The sequence below is a fragment of the Microcaecilia unicolor genome, chromosome 1 (assembly GCF_901765095.1).
Source record: "Microcaecilia unicolor chromosome 1, aMicUni1.1, whole genome shotgun sequence".
NCBI classification, from domain to species: Eukaryota; Metazoa; Chordata; class Amphibia; order Gymnophiona; family Siphonopidae; genus Microcaecilia; species Microcaecilia unicolor.
The window spans coordinates 34,394,497-34,416,251 of record NC_044031.1 but is presented as its reverse complement, the minus strand read 5'-3'; the positions used below and the strand labels follow the sequence as shown (position 1 = coordinate 34,416,251).

Here is a 21,755-nt window from a genome sequence, read left to right as displayed (position 1 = left end):
ACGAAACCCGGCGAGGGGTTTCCGGAGCACTTCCCGACTAGGACAAAGCTTTCCCGAAGGAAAAAAACACGTTCAAAACAAATTGGACGCGCGAGGTCGACTTTCCGGGGCTCGACACGGCGAAAACACGACCGTACCGAGTGCGGACAAAAGAAGACTGGCCGGCTCGAGCCGGTTTCGGGCGGGAAGACGGCCGCGCATGCGCGGTGCGCGCGGGCGCGCGAGGGCTAGCAAAGGACTTTGCTAGTGAAGTTTCCGATTGGAGGGGCTGCCGTGGACGTCACCCATCAGTGAGAACAAGCAGCCTGCTTGTCCTCGGAGAAGGACAGGTACAAATTCAAGGTAAGGTATACACATATGAGTTTGTCTTGGGCAGACTGGATGGACCGTGCAGGTCTTTTTCTGCCGTCATCTACTATGTTACTATGTTACATGGCTGGTCCATAACTGATGAATACTAAACAGAAAACAAGAGTTGAATGATAGGAGTCAGATGAAACTGATAACAGCCTTCCCTATACGACCATAGATTAGTAAATTCAGTATCTAGTAGTTCTTTACGAGTTGATATAGTTTCTTCGTGTTTTTGTAATCTGGTTCTATTTTAGATCCTGGATTAAACATGAATTGGGTTGAAACCTAGTTTGGGGGGGCATGGGGGGCATTTGCCCCCCCCCTCATGAACTACAGTTTGAATTTAACTATTTATTTACTTATTTATGGCATTTAGATCCCAGATTAAACATGAATTAGGTTGAAATCTAGTTTGGGGGGGTGTGGGGGGGCATTTGTCCCCCCCCTCATGAACTGCATGTCTGGAAGGGGAAAAGGATGTGTAAAAGATAATGTTGTGGAGGGGGGGGGTGTGAGGGGGTACGATCTGGAAGATAAAAGAGAGGGAGATTATGTGTTTTGTATTTTTTGAGTTATGGGTGGGAATTGTCCTCTCCGGTGTGGTGGGAATTGTCCACATGGAAAATGGTGGGTGGGAACGGTCCAGTGGGAACTGTCCAGGCGGAACTGACCAAGAATCCTCATCACAAACAGAAGGAGGAGAGCATCTGCATGTTGGTCTGTGTCCTGTTCCTTTGCCGCACTGTATCTGACTGCTGAATTTGAGCCTTGGGGGACACCGTAGACCCTCACGGTTCAAATTCAGCAGTCAAAGTCATTGTGGCAGAGGCGCAGGATCTAGCCGGCATCAATCTTCTTGCTTCTTCATCTGTGCAAAGCATTGGGGAAGAAGAGAAATGAACGGTAATGAACAGGACAAGTCAGGTGGTGCAGCGAGAGGGCAGGTGCATACTAGGGGTGGAGGGAGAGAGGAGATGAAAAGGGCAAGCGGAGGAGGGGATACTGCAGGAGGGACAAAGAGGAAAAGCTGGGGGTGTCAGGGGTGAAATGTGGGTGAATTTTAGGGGTTCCGTATGGGAGGGAGGGAGACAACTGGTGATATGTATTGGCAATATTCACAAAAGGGCAGATGATCAAAAGCCCCGTGCTGTTCCAAACAGCGCTCTAAAAATAGGGCTGGAAGAGCACGGGGCTTTACTGGACCTATGATCAGAGATAATTACATGCAAATTTAAGCACGCAATTCTCTCTGATCATAGGGTAGACAATCCTCCTCTTCCATTGGCGCGGTGTGAAGCCTAGTGCATCCCAGAGGAGGCCTCCTCCAACTGAAGGTAAGAGGGTAGGGAAGGGCTGCTAGACCACCAGGTGGGGGGGGGGTATTGATCCGCGACCCACTGGGCCACCAGGGACATCTGAGGGATGTTGGGGGGGGGGCGCTGGAGACCCGCTGGATCTCCAGCCCCCTGTTGCTTGGTGGGGGGGGGGGGTCGGGTCAGGGTTCCTGCGGGGGGCTGTTGCATTGGGAGAAATGAGGACCTGCTAGCGTGCAAATGCATTCTGGACAGGGTTCACCATTGCTCCCCAATGGCGTAGGGTTTGCCGCAGCCAGCAAGCCAATCTTTAGCGTGCTGGTTGCTGATCATTGGGGATGAATAGGTTTAGCATGCATTTGCATGCTACTTATGGTAAGAGCCCTGTTTTGCATGCATTTGCATGCTAGTTGTGTTCAGAGCCTGCAAGCGCGTTGTTTCACGCGCTCGGTTGCTCTGATCATAGGGTTGTAGCAAACACAGGTGCTAGTATGGCACTAACAGCCTCTAGCACCTGTGTTTGCTTCTGATCATCGGCCCAAAAGAGCTGTGGGGAGAGTGTATATGCAGTGAGGGGGGGGGGGGGGGGGGGTTGGGATGGCTATGATGCTGTGAGTGCTGAGGATGTTGAGAGAACACTGGAGGGTGTGAGCTGGGGGCTATGTGGGTTGGGGGGTATTCTGAGAGAGCTGTGGAAGTATATGTGCTGGGGGGCAACAGGGATTTCAGAAAGAGAACCAGTGTATGCAGTATGAGAGAGAGCTCTGGGCGTTTTTACAGCGGGGGGGGGGGGGGGGGGAGGCTGCAGATTGACAGAGGTATGGGATTTGTGTGCTCTGGGAGGAATGGAGAGGTGGGATTCTTGGAATGAGTAAAAAAGGAAATAAAGGTTGGGGCAGAGAAAACTGCTGGGTGGGAGGGGGGGTCAGCCTTCTTAGGGAGTGATTCATACTAGTTGGAGACTGAGATTACTGAGGTGATGGGGTAATCAAGCCTGAGCTGGGAGACAGCTTAGGCGGAGTCAGTCCTGGAGAACAGAAGAGATGGGTGTTAATGCCAGGGGAATTCTACACAAAAAGATAGATAAAGCTGAATTAAAAAAAAATCTGCACAGTTACAACCCCAAAAACAAAGGCAGGAGCTGAAATCTAATGCATTCTGAGCACCTCCCTGTGTCCCTGACTGTGTTTCTGGTTTGTGTTTCAGATGCGAGTGACATTTGAGGACGTCTCTGTCTCTTTCTCCCAGGAGGAGTGGGAGTATTTAGATGAGGAGCAGAAGGAGCTTTGGAGGGAGGTGATGAAGGAGAACTATGAGATCATGATGTCTCTAGGTAAGAGTTTCCCGTTATTTTTAAAATCTCTTCTCAGGCACATTAAGGAGTGACTGGCAGTGGGTGAGTCTCACTACAGGAAGCCGGTGTGACTGATAATGAGTGATGGCGAGATGACATTAGTACCTGGGGTGGGCCTGTTTCTAAGATTCTTCTGTTTTAACTGGAGTATTGTTTAGATTCATGTCTGTAAAACCTTCAATAACTATGGCTCTGGCATTCTTAGGGTATCCTATACTTTGTTTTTCACAATTACTCACTCGGCGGGACTTGGGGGTGATTGTGTCTGATGACCTTAAGGTAGCCAAACAGGTAGAAAAGGTGACGGTCAAAGCCAGATGGATGCTTGGGTGCATAAGGAGAGGGATGCAATTCTGGAGACCACACTTGCAGAAGGATATAAACAGGATGGAGTCTGTTCAGAGGGCGGATACAAAATTGGTAAGCGGTCTCCGTCATAAAACATAGAGAGACAGGCTCATGAACCTCAACATGTATACGCTGGAAGAGAGTCAGGAGAGGGGATATGATAGAGATGTTTAAATACCTCAGTGTCGTCGATATACAGGAGGCGGTGAGCTTTTTTCAAATGAAGGAAAACTCTGGAATGAGGGGGCATACAATGAACTTAAAAGAAATAGGCTTAGGAGGAATCTACGAAAGTATTTGTTCATGGAAAGGGTGGTGGAGGTTGTGGCAACGAAGACTGTCAATTTAAGAAAGCATGGGACAGGCACGAAATCATTGAAAGGTTTATTATTGTAGTTATCTGGTTATTGCCGCGTTTGAGTAAGAAGAACCGACATTTCAGCCACCATGAAGAAAGCCACAGCATGTTGGCTGAAACGTCTGTTCCACTTACTCAGACAGACAACCACAACATCATAATGCCAGCTGCAGCAGCCTAAGAGAACGTACATAAGTATTGCCACACTGGGACAGACCAAAGGTCCATCAAGCCCAGCATCCTGTTTCCAACAGTGGCCAATCCAGGTCACAAATACCTGGCAAGATCCCAGCAAAGCTTAATACATTGTATGATGCTTATCCCAGAAATAAGCAGTGGATTTTCCCAAGCCAATTTAATAATGGTCTATGGACTTCCTTTAGGAAGCCGGCCAGACCCTTTTTAAACCCCGCTAAGCTAACCGCCTTTACCACATTCTCTGGCAACGAATTCCAGAGTTTAATTACACGTTGAGTGAAGAAAACTTTTCTCAGATTCGTATTAAATTTACTACTTTGTAGTTTCATTGCATGCCCCCTAGTCCTAGTATTTTTGGAAAGAGTAAACAAAACGATTCACGTCTACCCGTTTCACTCCACTCATTATTTTATAAATCTCTATCATATCTCCCCTCAGCTGTCTCTTCTCCAAGCTGATGAGCCTTAGCCGCTTCAGCCTTTCCTCATAGGGAAGTTGTCCCATCCCCTTTATCATTTTCATTGCCCTTCTCTGTATCTTTTCAAATTCCACTATATCTTTTTTGAGATGTGACCAGAATTGAACAAAATATTCGAGGTGCGGTCGCACCATGGATCGATACAAAGGCATTATAACATCCTCATTTTTGTTTTACATTCCTTTCCTAATAATACCTAACATTCTATTTGCTTTCTTAGCCGCCGCAGCACACTGAGCAGAGCATTTCAATGTATCATCAACAACGATGCCGAGATCCCTTTCTTGGTCGGTGACTCCTAATGCAGAACCTTGCATTACATAGCTATAGTTCGGGTTCCTCTTTCCCACATGCATCATTTTGCACTTGCTCACATTAAACATCATCTACCATTTACCTGCAATGCATAATTAAACTGTGGACTCAGTTACTGGAGCATGTGGTCAAAGCAGCTAATATAGAGGGATTCAAAAGAGGTTTGAAAGTTTCTGGAGGAAAAGCCCATAAATAGACTTGGGGGTTCCATTGCTCATCACTGGAAAATGAATCATGAGAAATAGATCTGCTTTTTGGGTTCTGCCTGGCACTTGTGACCATATCGGCCACTGTTGGGGACTTGATGGAGCTTAGCCCAGCTCAGCATATTGTATAAATTTGCAATCCATAAAATGGTGGACTACTGTGTAACTCCGAAGATTCCTGCCCTTCTCTCTGTGAAGCAGAGTTTCCCCAACTCTGTAATACATCAAGGTAAGGTCATTAGGAGTTCATAGGCAGAATTCCAGCAGAAGTTCTTATCTAACATTCCACTTGCAAGCACAGCAACAGGGAGAGGTGAAACAAGCCCTAGGGCTATCGTGCAGATTTGTGGCTGTGGGTCATGAGATTGGTTTTGAAGGAACAAATATAGCCAGATGTTGTTTTTAGATAAGGGGGGCACCGCAGAGATGTGAGAATTGTCACGTACACACAGTTAGATGAAAGAATAAAAGGAATGTTTTGTTACCTCAGAAACAGGAACTTTGTTGGCACTGAGAAGTGATTTGCTTCCAGGCTGGTCTAGTTCTTCTCACAGGAAGAAAGAGACTCTTTTTGCTTGTATAACTTATTATTGTTTATAGACTAGGCTGAGAACTTACTGTTTATAGACTAGACTGCAACTTACTCCTCACCGGATTCTCACTTAGCCATCTATCCCCCCTTCAATCTGTTCAGAACTCTGCTGCATGTCTCATATTCCGCCAGAACCGATATACTCATATCACCCCTCTCCTCAGGTCACTTCACTGGCTTCCGATCAGATACCGCATTCAATTCAAGCTTCTCCTTCTTACCTACAAATGCACCCAGTCTGCTGCCCCTCACTACCTTTCTACCCTCATCTCCCCTTACGTTCCCGCCTGTAACCTCCGTTCACAGGACAAATCCCTCCTCTCAGTACCCTTCTCCACCACCGCCAACTCCAGGCTCCGCTCATTCTGCCTCGCCTCACCCTATGCTTGGAACAACCTTCCTGAGCCCTTACGCCAAGCCCCCTCCCTGCCTATCTTCAAGTCTTTACTTAAAACCCACCTCTTCAATGCTGCGTTCGGCACCTAACACTTACCGTTCAGTAAATCCAGACTGCCCCTATCGGACTGACCGTTCACTTGTCTATTAGATTGTAAGCTCTTTGAGCAGGGACTGTCCCTCTATGTTAAATTGTACAGCGCTGCGTAACCCTAGTAGCGCTTTAGAAGTGTTAGGTATTAGTAGTAGTAGAAGTTGACCATGAAACAGTTCTATTTTACTTAAAGCAAGTTCTATTCTTTACCTTCTACGTTCAGGCTAATTTAGTAAGTATATTTTTATGTTTATTTTTAAATTTTTTATTATGTACTTTTTCTCTCGCTAGGAGGAAAAGGCTCCTGATGTTCGGTATGCTTAATGACTTTCGCTTATTGCTATGTCAGCTGCCGAACCAACTTCTTCATTAGGTTTTTAGTTTAATGAAGAACTTGGTTCGGCAGCTGACATAGCGATAAGCAAAAGCTTTAAGCATACCGAAGAAGCCTTTTCCTCCTAGTGAGAGAAAAAATACATAATAAAAAATAAACATAAAAATATACTTACTAAATTAGCCTGGAACTTGCTTTAAGTAAAATATAACTTATTATTGGCAAGTTTGAAATCAGATGCCTATTCTCATATTTACAATAACTAAGCTTCTGTAACAAATGTATGATTGGCTAATGGTGAATCTCTTCCTGTGAACTTCAGGATCAGGTAACGCCCAAATTAGTTTATCTGGGGAACAAGCACCCTGGAGGTTTAGCCTTGCATCTTGCAGCCTCTCTGATAAAGAGCAGTTATAGGGCTAAACAATATCTATGTACAAAGACCAAAAGGTGCTTTTAAATATCAACTTGAATATAGTCATATATTCTCTATTCATCCCTGGTAGTGATTAGCTTGGAAATGTATTCCCAACTGGGAGGGGGTGGAAAATTTACAATTTATTTATACAGATTTTTTTTAATTTATTTAGAAAAAGATGACCCTAAGAACAGTTATGCAGAGACACATAAATGGAAGCTCATTGAGAAGCCTGAAGAGGAAAAGATGTTATCAGAAAGACAGAAAGAAGAGACTTCGTCCTGTTCTGACTGGAGAGAAAAGGGAAAAAATCAAAATAAACAAAAACCTTCAACAGGAGGCTCAGCTGTTCGTGAACATTGTACCAGTAATATCACACAAACAGTGGAAGAACAGACAAACCAGATGAGAGTTCAGAAATGTTTGTGTGATGGATGTGAGATATTCCTTAATGATCATTCAACGCTGAAATCACATCAGAGATCCGATCCTGAAGAGAGACCATATACAGGTACGGACTGTGGGAAAACCTTCAGTCAAAAGAGAGAACTACAGCAACAGCAGAAAACATGCATAAGAGAGACACTCTGTATAGGTTCTGAGTGTAGGAAAGATTTCAGTAGGAAGAAAGAGAAACATGAGAACAATAGTAAAGAAACTAGAGTGTGTACAACTACAGTAGATGAGAAAACCTTTATCAATAAAGGAAGCGTTACAAAATACCAGAAAAACAACACTGATGAGAGATTATCTGCATGTCCTAGTCCTGACAAAAGCTTCAGTCAGGAAGAAAATGTCTTAAGAAATGCAAAATTCCACCCAGAAGAGATACTAGTTTCAAGTGCTGAATGTAAGAAAAAATTCAGCCATAGAGAAGCATTCACAGATCATAAAACACCTCAGACTGGTGAAGAATCAATGACTACTACTAAACCTGAAAAAGTCTTTTGCAGAAAGACAGACCTCTCAAAGTACCAGAAAATTCAGAAAAATGAAAGCTTGTGTACTTCTGCTGACAGTGGTACAAGTGCTTGCTGGAAAAGAAACCTCCCAATGCACAATAGAATCCATAAAGGAATGAAACCACTTAACTGTACTGAGTGTAATAAAAGCTTCAGGCGGAAGGGACACCTCACCAGACACCAGAGAATCCACACAGGAGTAAAACCGTTTAGATGTTCTGAGTGTGGTAAAACCTTCACTGAGAAGGGAAAACTCACCATTCACCAGAATATCCACTCAGGAGTAAAACCATTTCCATGCACTGAGTGTGGCAAATGCTTTAGGTTGAAGAGATACATGATAAAGCACCAGAAAATCCACACTGGATTGAAGCCATTTACATGTACTGAGTGTGGTATAAGGTTTAGTATGAAAGGAACACTCAGAAGACACTGGAGAATTCATACAGGAATGAAACCATTTATCTGCACTGACTCTAATAAAAGCTTCAGTGATAAAACAAACCTCACAAAACACCAGATAATTCACACAGGAGTGAAGCCATATACATGTTCTGATTGTGGGAAAAGCTTCATTGATAAGGGAAATCTCACAAGGCACCATAGAATTCACATGAGAGTGAAGCCATTTACATGTAGTGACAAAGAAACACTCACCATGCTCCAGAGTATTCATTCAGGAGTAAAACAATTTCTATGCACTGACTGTGGAAAAAGCTTCACAAAGAAATACATGATAATACACCAGAGAATCCACACTGGAGTGAAGCCTTTTGCATGTACTGAGTGTGGTAGAAGCTTTACTGTGAAAGAAGAACTCAGAACACACTGGAGAATCCACACAGGCATCAAACCATTTATTTGCACTGAGTGTAATAAAAGCTTCACTCATAAAACAAGCCTCACAAAACACCAGAGAAATCACACAGGAATGAAACCATTCATTTGCAGTGAGTGTAATAAAAACTTCAGTCAGAAGCAATATCTCACAATACACCAGAGAATCCACACAGGAATGAAACCATTCATCTGCAGTGAGTGTAATAAAAGCTTCAGTCAGAAGGTAAACCTCACAAACCACCAGAGAATCCACACAGGAATTAAACCATTTTTATGCAGTGAGTGTAATAAAAGGTTCAGTCAGAAGGTAAACCTTACACAACACCAGAGAATCCACACAGGAGTGAAACCATTCATCTGCAGTGAGTGTAATAAAAGCTTCAATCAGAAGGTAAACCTCACAATACACCAGAGAATCCATACTGGAGTAAAGCCTTTTGCATGTACTGAGTGTGGTAGAAGCTTTACCGTGAAAGAAGCACTCAGACGACACTGGAGAATCCACAAAGGCATCAAACCATTTATGTGCACTGAGTGTAATAAAAGCTTCACTCATAAAACAAGCCTTACAGAACACCAGAGAATCCACACAGGAATGAAACCATTCATCTGCAGTGAGTGTAATAAAAGCTTCACTCATAAAACAAGTCTCACAAAACACCAGAGAATCCACACAGGAATGAAACCATTCATCTGCAGTGAGTGTAATAAAAGCTTCAGTCAGAAGGGAAGCCTCACAAAACACCAGAGAATTCACACAGGAGTGAAACCATTCATCTGCAGTGAGTGTAATAAAAGCTTTAGTCAAAAAACAAATCTCACAAAACACCTGAGAATTCACACAGGAGTGAAGCCATTTATGTGTTCTGAGTGTGGTAAAAGCTTCATTGAGAGAGGAAAACTTAGAATACACTGGAGAATCCACACAGGAATCAAACCGTTCATTTGCAGTGAGTGTAATAAAAGCTTCAGTCAGAAGGTAAACCTCACAAAACACCAGAGAATACATGCAGGAGTGAAGCCATTTTGATGTTCTGAGTGTGGCAAGACCTTCATTGACAAGGAAACACTCACTATGCACCAGAATAGCCATTGATGAGTAAAACCATTTCCATGTACTGACTGTGGCAAATGGTTCAGGTTGAAGAAATACATGATACAGCACCAGAGAATCCACAGAGGAGTGAAGCCTTTTGCATGTACTGAGTGTGGTAAAACCTTTACTAAAAAAAGGAACACTCAACAGACACTGGAGAATCCATACAGGAATGAAACAATTTATCTGCACAGAGGTTGAAGAAATACATGATAATGCACCAGAGAATTCACACAGGAGTTAAGCCATTTACATGAACTGAGTGTAATAAAAGCTTCTGTTAGAAGGTAAACCTCAAGAATCTATAGAAATGATAAGTAGTAGTAGTAGAAACCACTGAATGATCCACACAGGAAGGTACATGTAAATATCTAGGAGTGGAGGAAGAAACAACTAGAAAACTGAAATGGCCAAGAGAAAACATCAGTAATGACTATTATAGAAGACTTCCTGCACCAGATAATCCATACAGGAGTAAAACCCTATTCATGTTCTAAATGCAGTAAAAGCTTTGAAAGAAAGCCTCATCGTGCACCAGAAAACCCATACAGGGCTGAAATCCTATTTATGTTCTCAGTGTGGCAAAAGCTTTTGTCACAAATCAAATTTCACAGCCCACCAAGGCATTCACAGTGCAGTGAAATCATTTATATGTACTGAGTGCGGTAAAGGCTTCACTCAGAAGAGATATCTCGCCATTCACGAGACAGTCCACACAGTTATGAATCCATATTCATGTTTGGAGTGTGGTGAAAGGTTCTGTCGTAAAGGAACCCTCGCAACCCACCAAGCAATCCATGCTGCAAAGAAACCATTTACATGTTCTGAATGTGATAGAGGCTTCACTATGAAAAGATACTTGTCAATACATCAGACAATCCACACAGGAATGAAACCACATTCATGTTCTGAGTGTGGTAAAAACGTCACTCAGAAAGAAAGCCTCGCAATGCACCAGAGAATCCATACAGGAGTGAAACCTTATTCATGTTCTGAGTGTGGTAAAAGCTTTCATCATAAAGGAACCCTCACAACTCACCAAGGAATCCATACTGGAGTTAAACCATTCACATGTACTACTACTACTACTATTTAGCATTTCTATAGCGCTAGAAGGCGTACGCAGCGCTGCACAAACATAGAAGAAAGACAGTCCCTGCTCAAAGAGCTTACAATCTAATAGACAAAAAATAAATATCATTTATATGTACTGAGTGTGGTAAAGGCTTCACTCGGAAGGGATACCTCAAAATACATCAGACAATCCACACAGGAATGAAACCATATTCCTGTGCAGAGTGTGATAAAAGCTTCTGTCAGAAAAGACAACTCATAGCACACCAAGCAAGCCACACTGGAGTGAAACTAGTTACATGTTCTGAGTGTGGTAAAGGCTTCACTCGGAAGGGATACCTAAAAATACATCAGACAATCCACACAGGAATGAAACCATATTCCTGGGCAGAGTGTGGTAAAAGCTTCCTTCAGAAAAGACAACTCATAGTTCACCAAGCAAGCCACACTGGAGTGAAACCATTTATATGTTCTGAGTGTGGCAAAAGCTTTACTGAGGAGAGATACCTCAAAATACATCAGACAATCCACACATGAATGAAACTACATTTGGACTCTAGGTTTATATTTATTGTCAACTTACTCTACCACTGTTTTCAGGGCAAAGTGGTTTACAGGCTAAAAGTAAAACATGAGAAAAAATACAATTGATAAAATAGTAAAGCACACAATCATACCAACATAAGATAAACATGTTTATTTCAGGGTAAGCGCCCAGATGAGCCAAAACCAGTCAAATCCGGTGCAGTATGCTTGCTGAAAGACAATTCTCCTCAGATGGGTAGAAGTAGATTTCCTTAAAGCTGGCACCATGTAATAAAACCACCAAAACGAATGGGGAAATTGTGACTCAAAAAATTAGATGAGAAACGTAGATAGATGCCATAACGATCTGACTCCTAAACTACACCAGACACAATTTTATATTGGAACTCTTATTTTGCCTATTTTATTTACACCCTAATTACTGATAATCATACCCTGTCCTGATATCATTATATTATGTTGTTATCCACTTACCCACTTCTTAATCAATATAATTTTCGTATGAACCTTAATAGCAATAATTCTGAAATTCTTCTCCGTTAATATGATTGCCATAATATTCCTATGCACCTTATCTGATTCTCTATTCCATCGATGTGATTGTAGTTGTATTATATTGTAAGCCACATTGAGCCTGCAAATAGGTGGGAAAATGTGGGTTATAAATGCAGCAAAATAAAATGCATCTGCTGAGGAGTGCATGATGTGTAGACTTTGGTTGATTTCGTTTCCACCCCCCAGACAGGTCCCCTCAGCCAAAAACTAGAATTTGTTTTTAGCGTCTCAGCTGCTGTAAGCACACGTTAGTGCTAATGCAGCTTAGTAAAAGGACCCCTTAGTGACTTAAACCTTCTGATAGAAGAGAATTTGTAGGTTGATTGATAAAATCTGTTTTAATTTCATTAAAAAAACAAACATTGGCTATAGGCTTATTACATTCTTTTGCCTTCGTTTCGATTTAATTGTTAGAGCCCTAGGGGCTCATTTTCGAAAGAGAAAAATGTCTACAAAGTGGCATAAAGCAGTATTTGGATGTTTTTCTCACCAGAACATCCAAATTGGCATTTTTGAAACCCATTTTGCAGATGTTTATCAACTGTAATGCTTACAAATCTCAAGGGGGCATGTTAAGGGCGGGATTTGGCCATTCCTAGGATGTTTTTCAGCCATAATGGAACAAAACAAAACTGTCCAGGACTAAAACTAAGACGTTTTGGTCTAGACCTGTTTTAAGCCACAAAAAAGTGCCCCAAATGACCAGAAGACCACTGGAGGAATAAAGGAATGACTCCCCTTACTCCCCCAGTGGTCACTGATCCCCTTCCCCCCCCAAAAAAGATGTGAAGGAAACAGTACATACCAGCCTCTATGACAGCTTCAGATGTTGTGGCCCAGGGGCGTAGCCAGACCTCGGTGGGGGGGGCACATTTTAGCCGACCTTCCCCAGCCGCCGACCCCCCCTGCCACTTTCGACCCCATCACCACTGCTGACCCTCCCCCGCCACTTTCGACCGTCGCCACTGCCGACCCTCCCCCCCCCACTTTCGACACCACCCCCCCCCCCCCAGGACGTCAGGACTCACAGCACAGATCAGCAAAGTGAGCGAACGTGCAGGAGACTGGCGCCGAAGAAGACTAAGGCTGGCGGGGGTTGGAGACCCCCACCAGCAAAGGTACCTTGCGGTGGTGGCGGGTCGAAAGTGGAGGGGACCCAGACTAAATCTGTGGCCCCACCTAGCTACGCACCTGTTATGGCCAGTCCTATTAGGGCAGCAAGTAGATCCATGGTCGGTGCAGTGCACTGTGGAGAAGGGGACCCAGGCCCATAATCTAACTGTTACACTTGTGGTAGAATGTGGCAGCCCCTTCCAACACCCCCCCCCAAACAAAAACCTGTATCCACATATAGGTGATACTTGCAGACATAAGGGCTATTGTAGTGGTGTATAGTTGGGTACAATAAGTTTTTGGTGGGTTTTGGAGGGCTCACCATCAAACATATAAATGGCAAGTGACCGACTCACCTGCAAATGCGCAGTAGAGACTTCCCTCTCTGTCCTGCCATTGTGTCAAGACGTGATGATGTCAGAGGGCGGAACAAAGAGGGAAACGGAGTCGGTCGGACTGTCGGACGCTGCCGCTGGAGCCTGCAAATAAACATCACGCACACCAACCTCCACCCTCCCCCCCCATCCCCGCTGCCGGTCTCGCATCTGCTGCTGCCTGCAGCGCTTTCACACGGAGGTGAGAGGCGCTGTCAGGTCAGTGCAGGGGGCCCGGCACAGAGGGGGGAGGGAGCGGCGGCGAGGAGGGTTGCTGGAAATCTTGCCCGTTTTAACGGACTTAACGGCTAGTACAATATAAGGGGGTAATGGTGAGATGCGTACCTGGGACCTTTTTATGTGAAGTCCACTGCAGTGTCCCACTACTCTGCTGGGATGTCTGGGTGGCCAGTCTACTAAGAATGCTGGCTCCTCCTACATCCCAATGGCTTGACTTTGTGCGTTTTTCACTTGGATATTTTTTTTCCGAAAATGGACCAAAATTATAAACGCACAGGGCACAAAAACATCTAGCAAATAGCCTTTTTCAAAAAAGAAAAAATAGACGTTTTGATGTTTCGAAAATGGCTATATTCTCCACTTGAGCAAAACGTCCAAAGTCGGACTAGAAGTTATATCGAAAATGCACCTCCTAGAGTAGTAAAAGGTAGGCATTAGCTTAGCAGGGCTAAATTTTTAGCTTGTTTAGTTCTGAAAGACCCCCAGAACTGTAAAAGGTAGGTATTATATAATGTCTAAATGTATTTGTTAACCCTAGATCAGTATAAGGTAGGTGTTAGCTTATAAGTTTTAAAATTCTTTTACCTTAGTTAAGAATATAACTGTGAGAGCCCTAGAGCAGTAAAATGTAGGTAATAGCTTATAAGGTTTATAATTCTTTTGATTAGCTGCCTTAAACAGAAAAAACACTTACAGTGGTGGAAATAAGTATTTGATCCCTTGCTGATTTTGTAAGTTTGCCCACTGACAAAGACATGAGCAGCCCATAATTGAAGGGTAGGTTATTGGTAACAGTGAGAGATAGCACATCACAAATTAAATCCGGAAAATCACATTGTGGAAAGTATATGAATTTATTTGCATTCTGCAGAGGGAAATAAGTATTTGATCCCCCACCAACCAGTAAGAGATCTGGCCCCTACAGACCAGGTAGATGCTCCAAATCAACTCGTTACCTGCATGACAGACAGCTGTCGGCAATGGTCACCTGTATGAAAGACACCTGTCCACAGACTCAGTGAATCAGTCAGACTCTAACCTCTACAAAATGGCCAAGAGCAAGGAGCTGTCTAAGGATGTCAGGGACAAGATCATACACCTGCACAAGGCTGGAATGGGCTACAAAACCATCAGTAAGACGCTGGGCGAGAAGGAGACAACTGTTGGTGCCATAGTAAGAAAATGGAAGAAGTACAAAATGACTGTCAATCGACAAAGATCTGGGGCTCCACGCAAAATCTCACCTCGTGGGGTATCCTTGATCATGAGGAAGGTTAGAAATCAGCCTACAACTACAAGGGGGGAACTTGTCAATGATCTCAAGGCAGCTGGGACCACTGTCACCACGAAAACCATTGGTAACACATTACGACATAACGGATTGCAATCCTGCAGTGCCCGCAAGGTCCCCCTGCTCCGGAAGGCACATGTGACGGCCCGTCTGAAGTTTGCCAGTGAACACCTGGATGATGCCGAGAGTGATTGGGAGAAGGTGCTGTGGTCAGATGAGACAAAAATTGAGCTCTTTGGCATGAACTCAACTCGCCGTGTTTGGAGGAAGAGAAATGCTGCCTATGACCCAAAGAACACCGTTCCCACTGTCAAGCATGGAGGTGGAAATGTTATGTTTTGGGTGTGTTTCTCTGCTAAGGGCACAGGACTACTTCACCGCATCAATGGGAGAATGGATGGGGCCATGTACCGTACAATTCTGAGTGACATCCTCCTTCCCTCCGCCAGGGCCTTAAAAATGGGTCGTGGCTGGGTCTTCCAGCACGACAATGACCCAAAACATACAGCCAAGGCAACAAAGGAGTGGCTCAGGAAGAAGCACATTAGGGTCATGGAGTGGCCTAGCCAGTCACCAGACCTTAATCCCATTGAAAACTTATGGAGGGAGCTGAAGCTGCGAGTTGCCAAGCGACAGCCCAGAACTCTTAATGATTTAGAGATGATCTGCAAAGAGGAGTGGACCAAAATTCCTCCTGACATGTGTGCAAACCTCATCATCAACTACAGAAGACGTCTGACCGCTGTGCTTGCCAACAAGGGTTTTGCCACCAAGTATTAGGTCTTGTTTGCCAGAGGGATTAAATACTTATTTCCCTCTGCAGAATGCAAATAAATTCATATACTTTCCACAATGTGATTTTCCGGATTTAATTTGTGATGTGCTATCTCTCACTGTTACCAATAACCTACCCTTCAATTATGGGCTGCTCATGTCTTTGTCAGTGGGCAAACTTACAAAATCAGCAAGGGATCAAATACTTATTTCCACCACTGTACCTGTTCTTACAAAAAATTATGAAAAGTGTGCTATTGAGCAGGGACTGTCTTTTCATGTTAATTTGTACAGCGCTGCGTAAGTCTAGTAGCGCTATAGAAATGTTTAATAGTAGTAGTAGTAGTAGTATCTACCCAATTCATCTCCAGCGTGTCCAAATCCCAGCCTCTGTGAGAGCTTCAGATGTTATGGCCAATCTTATTAAAACAGCAAGCCGATCCCTGGTTGGTGTAGTGCATTGTAGGCCCATATTCCACTCTTACCTGTTACACTTGTGGTGGAACGTGTGAGCCTTCTCACACTCACCAAAAACCTACTGCACCCACATATACGTGACTTCTTCAGCAATGAAGACTATTGCAGTGGTGTACAGTTGGGGACAGTAGGCTTTGGGTGGGTTTTGGAGGGCTCATTATGCAATATAAGGGGGTAACGGTCAGTGCCGTAGCGAGGGCTAATGGCACCCGGGGCGGGTCGCCGCTGCGCACCCCCCTGGGTGCAGCATGGCGTGACCCCCCCCCCCTCTGTGGCGCACCCCCCCCCCCGGAGCGCATTCTTACCTGCGGGAGGGCCGATCCGTCCCGAGTGCACGTCACTCGGAGCTGCGTCGGCCCCGCTGGTTCCCTGCTCTTTCTGCCCTGGAACAGGAAGTAACCTGTTCCGGGGCAGAGAGAGCAGGGAACCAGGGGGGCCGGCACCCCCTGAGCGCGTGCACCCGGGGCAGACCGCCCCTCCCGCCCCCCCTTCCTACGCCACTGGTAATGGTCAGATGTGTACCTGGGAGTTTTTATGTGAAGTTCGCTTCAGTGCCCACTAGGGTGCTCCATTCCTCTACTTGGATGTCTCTGTGGCCAGTCTGTTAAGAATGCTGGCTCCTCCTACATACCAATGGCTTAATTTTGTACATTTTTTAAAAAAATGGACTAAAAAAGATGAAAACACAGAGCACGAAAATATCTTGCATGTGGCCATTAAAAAAAAAAGATGTTTTGCTGTTTCGAAAATGACTATATTCGCTATTCGGATTCTGGACATTTTGAGCAAAACGTTCAAAGTCAGACTTAGACGTAATATCGAAAATACCCCTCCAGTATAATAAGTTTCAATTAAATAAAACTATTAATATACCTTTCATTTACATCACTTCCTAATTTGATTCTAACAGGAATCTACGAAATAAAGACAGTTTTTATCATAAGTGTTCGAGGCTTTTGCAGATGAGGACAGAGCCCATGGGGATGGAGTGGGGACAGAACCTATAGGAACAGAGACAGAACCTGCAAGGATAGGGTGGGGATGGAGACAGAACCCACAGGGATGCGGACAAACTTTGTTCCCGTGTCATTCTCTAATTCACAAAGACCCAGTGTTGCCTTGTATTTTTTATCATCTCACTCTCTGTAACAAGGCAATTTCCTTGAAAAGTCACAACTGCAGCTGCTAGCCACAGCTTAGCTTCTGAAAACCCATTCGGACACCTTATTTCCCGCGGTAGTGAATTGCACCATTTAGTTGCTTGAAATGAAAACCCAGTGGAATGTGAGGTTTTATAAACTAACTTACTACATTTTGGATAATGGAGAATTGAAAACTCCCTTGAATCTGCTGTAGCCAGTGGCGTAGCCACAGGTGGGCCAGGTTGGGCCGAGGCCCACCCAGTTAGGGCTCAGGCCCACCCAACAGTAGCACACGTTTAGCAGTAGCTGTTGTGGATCCCAAGCTCCACCAGCTGAAGACTTCCCCCTGATGGTAACAAAAATGCTGCTCTCCACGATTCTGGTACCTGCACATGCTCAGTTTTCAGTGCATGCCTGCTGCAGACTGCCAAGGTGGGGAGAAGCATTTTCCCGCCAGCTGAGATATTTTTTGGGTGTGTGGGGAGGGGGAGGACACTTGGTGCCCACCCACCTCTTGCCTAGGCCCACCCAAAATCTGCTGTCTGGCTACGCCCCTGGCTGTGGCATTTCTTTTTGGTAAGTTAATAACATAGTAACATAGTAGATGACGGCAGAAAAAGACCTGCACGATCCATCCAGTCTGCCCAACAAGACAACTCATGTGTGCTACTTTTTGTGTATACCCTAGTTTGATTTGTACCTATGCTCTTCAGGGAACAGACCGTATAAGTCTGCCCAGCACTATCCCCACCTCCCAACCACCAGCCCCACCTCCCAACCACCGGCTCTGGCACAGTCCATATAAGTCTGCCCAGCACTATCCCTGCCTCCCACCACCGGCTCTGGCACAGACCGTATAAGTCTGCCCAGCACTATCCCCACCTCCCAACCACCAGCCCCGCCTCCCAACCACCGGCTCTGGCACAGACCGTATAAGTCTGCCCAGCACTATCCCTGCCTCCCAACCTCCAGTCCCGCCTCCAGTGTCCTATATAGAATCGGGCCCAATGTTTGTCTAACTATACAGTGGTGGAAATAAGTATTTGATCCCTTGCTGATTTTGTAAGTTTGCCCACTGACAAAGACATGAGCAGCCCATAATTGAAGGGTAGGTTATTGGTAACAGTGAGAGATAGCACATCACAAATTAAATCCGGAAAATCACATTGTGGAAAGTATATGAATTTATTTGCATTCTGCAGAGGGAAATAAGTATTTGATCCCCCACCAACCAGTAAGAGATCTGGCCCCTACAGACCAGGTAGATGCTCCAAATCAACTCGTTACCTGCATGACAGACAGCTGTCGGCAATGGTCACCTGTATGAAAGACACCTGTCCACAGACTCAGTGAATCAGTCAGACTCTAACCTCTACAAAATGGCCAAGAGCAAGGAGCTGTCTAAGGATGTCAGGGACAAGATCATACACCTGCACAAGGCTGGAATGGGCTACAAAACCATCAGTAAGACGCTGGGCGAGAAGGAGACAACTGTTGGTGCCATAGTAAGAAAATGGAAGAAGTACAAAATGACTGTCAATCGACAAAGATCTGGGGCTCCACGCAAAATCTCACCTCGTGGGGTATCCTTGATCACGAGGAAGGTTAGAAATCAGCCTACAACTACAAGGGGCGAACTTGTCAATGATCTCAAGGCAGCTGGGACCACTGTCACCACGAAAACCATTGGTAACACATTACGACATAACGGATTGCAATCCTGCAGTGCCCGCAAGGTCCCCCTGCTCCGGAAGGCACATGTGACGGCCCGTCTGAAGTTTGCCAGTGAACACCTGGATGATGCCGAGAGTGATTGGGAGAAGGTGCTGTGGTCAGATGAGACAAAAATTGAGCTCTTTGGCATGAACTCAACTCGCCGTGTTTGGAGGAAGAGAAATGCTGCCTATGACCCAAAGAACACCGTCCCCACTGTCAAGCATGGAGGTGGAAATGTTATGTTTTGGGGGTGTTTCTCTGCTAAGGGCACAGGACTACTTCACCGCATCAATGGGAGAATGGATGGGGCCATGTACCGTACAATTCTGAGTGACAACCTCCTTCCCTCCGCCAGGGCCTTAAAAATGGGTCGTGGCTGGGTCTTCCAGCACGACAATGACCCAAAACATACAGCCAAGGCAACAAAGGAGTGGCTCAGGAAGAAGCACATTAGGGTCATGGAGTGGCCTAGCCAGTCACCAGACCTTAATCCCATTGAAAACTTATGGAGGGAGCTGAAGCTGCGAGTTGCCAAGCGACAGCCCAGAACTCTTAATGATTTAGAGATGATCTGCAAAGAGGAGTGGACCAAAATTCCTCCTGACATGTGTGCAAACCTCATCATCAACTACAGAAGACGTCTGACCGCTGTGCTTGCCAACAAGGGTTTTGCCACCAAGTATTAGGTCTTGTTTGCCAGAGGGATTAAATACTTATTTCCCTCTGCAGAATGCAAATAAATTCATATACTTTCCACAATGTGATTTTCCGGATTTAATTTGTGATGTGCTATCTCTCACTGTTACCAATAACCTACCCTTCAATTATGGGCTGCTCATGTCTTTGTCAGTGGGCAAACTTACAAAATCAGCAAGGGATCAAATATTTATTTCCACCACTGTATCTATATAGATAGATATAGATATAATCATAGACACACTAAAATCTCTCCTCCGCTGTTAACAATTGGAGAGCACGGTGTTAACATCCCCCTGTTTACAAAGCCGCAAAAGCAGCTGCCAGTGCGCTAATTCCGACTCAGCCCATTCACTTTGAGTGAACGGGTAGATGTGAAGCATCTGTTCATGCTTTCCAAAAATACTAGGACTAGGGGGCATGCAATGAAGCTACAATGTAGTAAATTTAATACGAATCTGAGAAAACTTTTCTTCACTCAACGTGTAATTAAACTCTGGAACTCATCACCAGAGAATGCGGTAACGGCGGCTAGCCTAGCGGATCTCAAAAAAGGTTTGGACGGCTTCCTAAAGGAAACGTCCATAGACCGTTATTAAATGGACTTGGGGAAAATCCACTATTTCTGGGATAAGCAGTATAAAATGTTTTGTACTTTTTTGGGATCTTGCCGGGTATTTGTGACCCTGATTGGCCACTGTTGGAAACAGGACGCTGGGCCCGATGGACCCCTGGTCTTTCCCAGTATGGCGATACTTATTGCCACGCGGCTTTGTAAACAGGGGGGTTAGAATTTAAGCATCTCAATTTATTTACTTATTTAAAATATTTATTAACTGCATTACCAATGGTTCTAGGTAGTGGACATAGCAACATACGTAATAAGATATCTTGCCTATAGGACAGAACCGCACCATATATTATTTGATGAGCTAAGGTACATAGCTCAAATCCTGATTGTGCCTGGTAACCAATGCAGTGGTTCATATTTCAACACTCTGTAAATCAATCTTGCTGCAGTATTTTGAACTGTCTGAAGTTAGAGCCTTAGAGCAGTAAGTAATAGATTTTGTAAACCCCCAGGAGTCGCTCATGTGTGCTGAAGCCCTCTAGTGGCTACTGTCTATACTCACATGCTCTCTGCCAGGGCTTACCAGCACTTGGCTTTCAGAGAAGGACTCCAACAGGCCTTCTCTATGGCTGCTTGTACACCTAGCCTCAAGGACTGGGGCTCCTTCATGCAGGGTGACTGTTGCCCCAGTTATCACCACTTCTGTGAATCCTTCCCTGCTATACCCTCTGGTAACCGGTCACATTTCTGGTACTCCGGCAGGGCCTCTTGCCACCTTCTTTGGGGAATATAGCCCTGGTTCCTCTGCTTTCACAAATATGCAAATTCACTCTACATTGAATGCCAATCCACTTTATTAGTTCCAGTCTTGTGGGGAACAAGTTCTTTCAAGCTTATCCTCCAACTTGTTTCTGCTCCACTGAGCCCACTTATTTGGGAGACCTGGGTCTCAGTATAAAACAGCCACCACCCCTGGATTAGGGTTACCATTCGTCCGGATTTCCCCGGACATGTCCTCTTTTTGAGGGCATGTCCGGGGCATCCGGCGGATTTTGCCCGCGCCCACGTTTGTCCGGATTTCTGGACAAACGCGGGCGCGTGCGTGCGGTGGGCGTGTGGGCGGGCGATCGGCGCCGTGGGTCTGGTCTCCCATCCCCTCCCCTTCCTTACCATGTTCCCTGGTGGTCTAGTGATGTCTTCGGGGCAGGAAAGAGCCCCCTCTTTCCTGCCTGGAGCGCTGCCTCCCCTGTCCATCATCCTTCTCGGTCTGGCTGGGGATTCAAAATGGCCGCCAAGAGTTGAACTCTCGCGAGGCCGCTTCAACTCTCGGTGGCCATTTTGAATCCCCAGCCAGACCGAGGAGGATGCAGCAGGCAAGGGCAGGCAGCGCTCCGGGCAGGAAAGAGGGGGCTCTTTCCTGCCCCGAAGAGAAGACGCTACTAGACCACCAGGGCTAGATAGTAAGTGAGGGGGGGTATGTGACGGGGGGAGGGGACTATGTGATGGGGGCGGGGAATAGGGGCGGAGGAG

General features: G+C 45.2%; 2 protein-coding genes across 2 annotated transcripts in view; both read left to right on the top strand.

Annotated features, from left to right (window-relative positions):
• LOC115464772 (oocyte zinc finger protein XlCOF6-like) overlaps positions 1 to 21,755 on the top strand; it is a 524,570-nt gene that overhangs the window by 78,111 nt on the left and 424,704 nt on the right. The gene's annotated exons all lie outside the window — the stretch shown is intronic.
• On the top strand, positions 2,967 to 11,267 carry LOC115460019 (gastrula zinc finger protein XlCGF52.1-like). The gene is made up of 3 exons (XM_030189877.1): positions 2,967 to 3,000; positions 8,533 to 9,510; positions 10,954 to 11,267. The coding sequence occupies exons 1-3, from the start codon at positions 2,967 to 2,969 to the stop codon at positions 11,265 to 11,267; spliced, it is 1,326 nt and encodes a 441-aa protein (XP_030045737.1).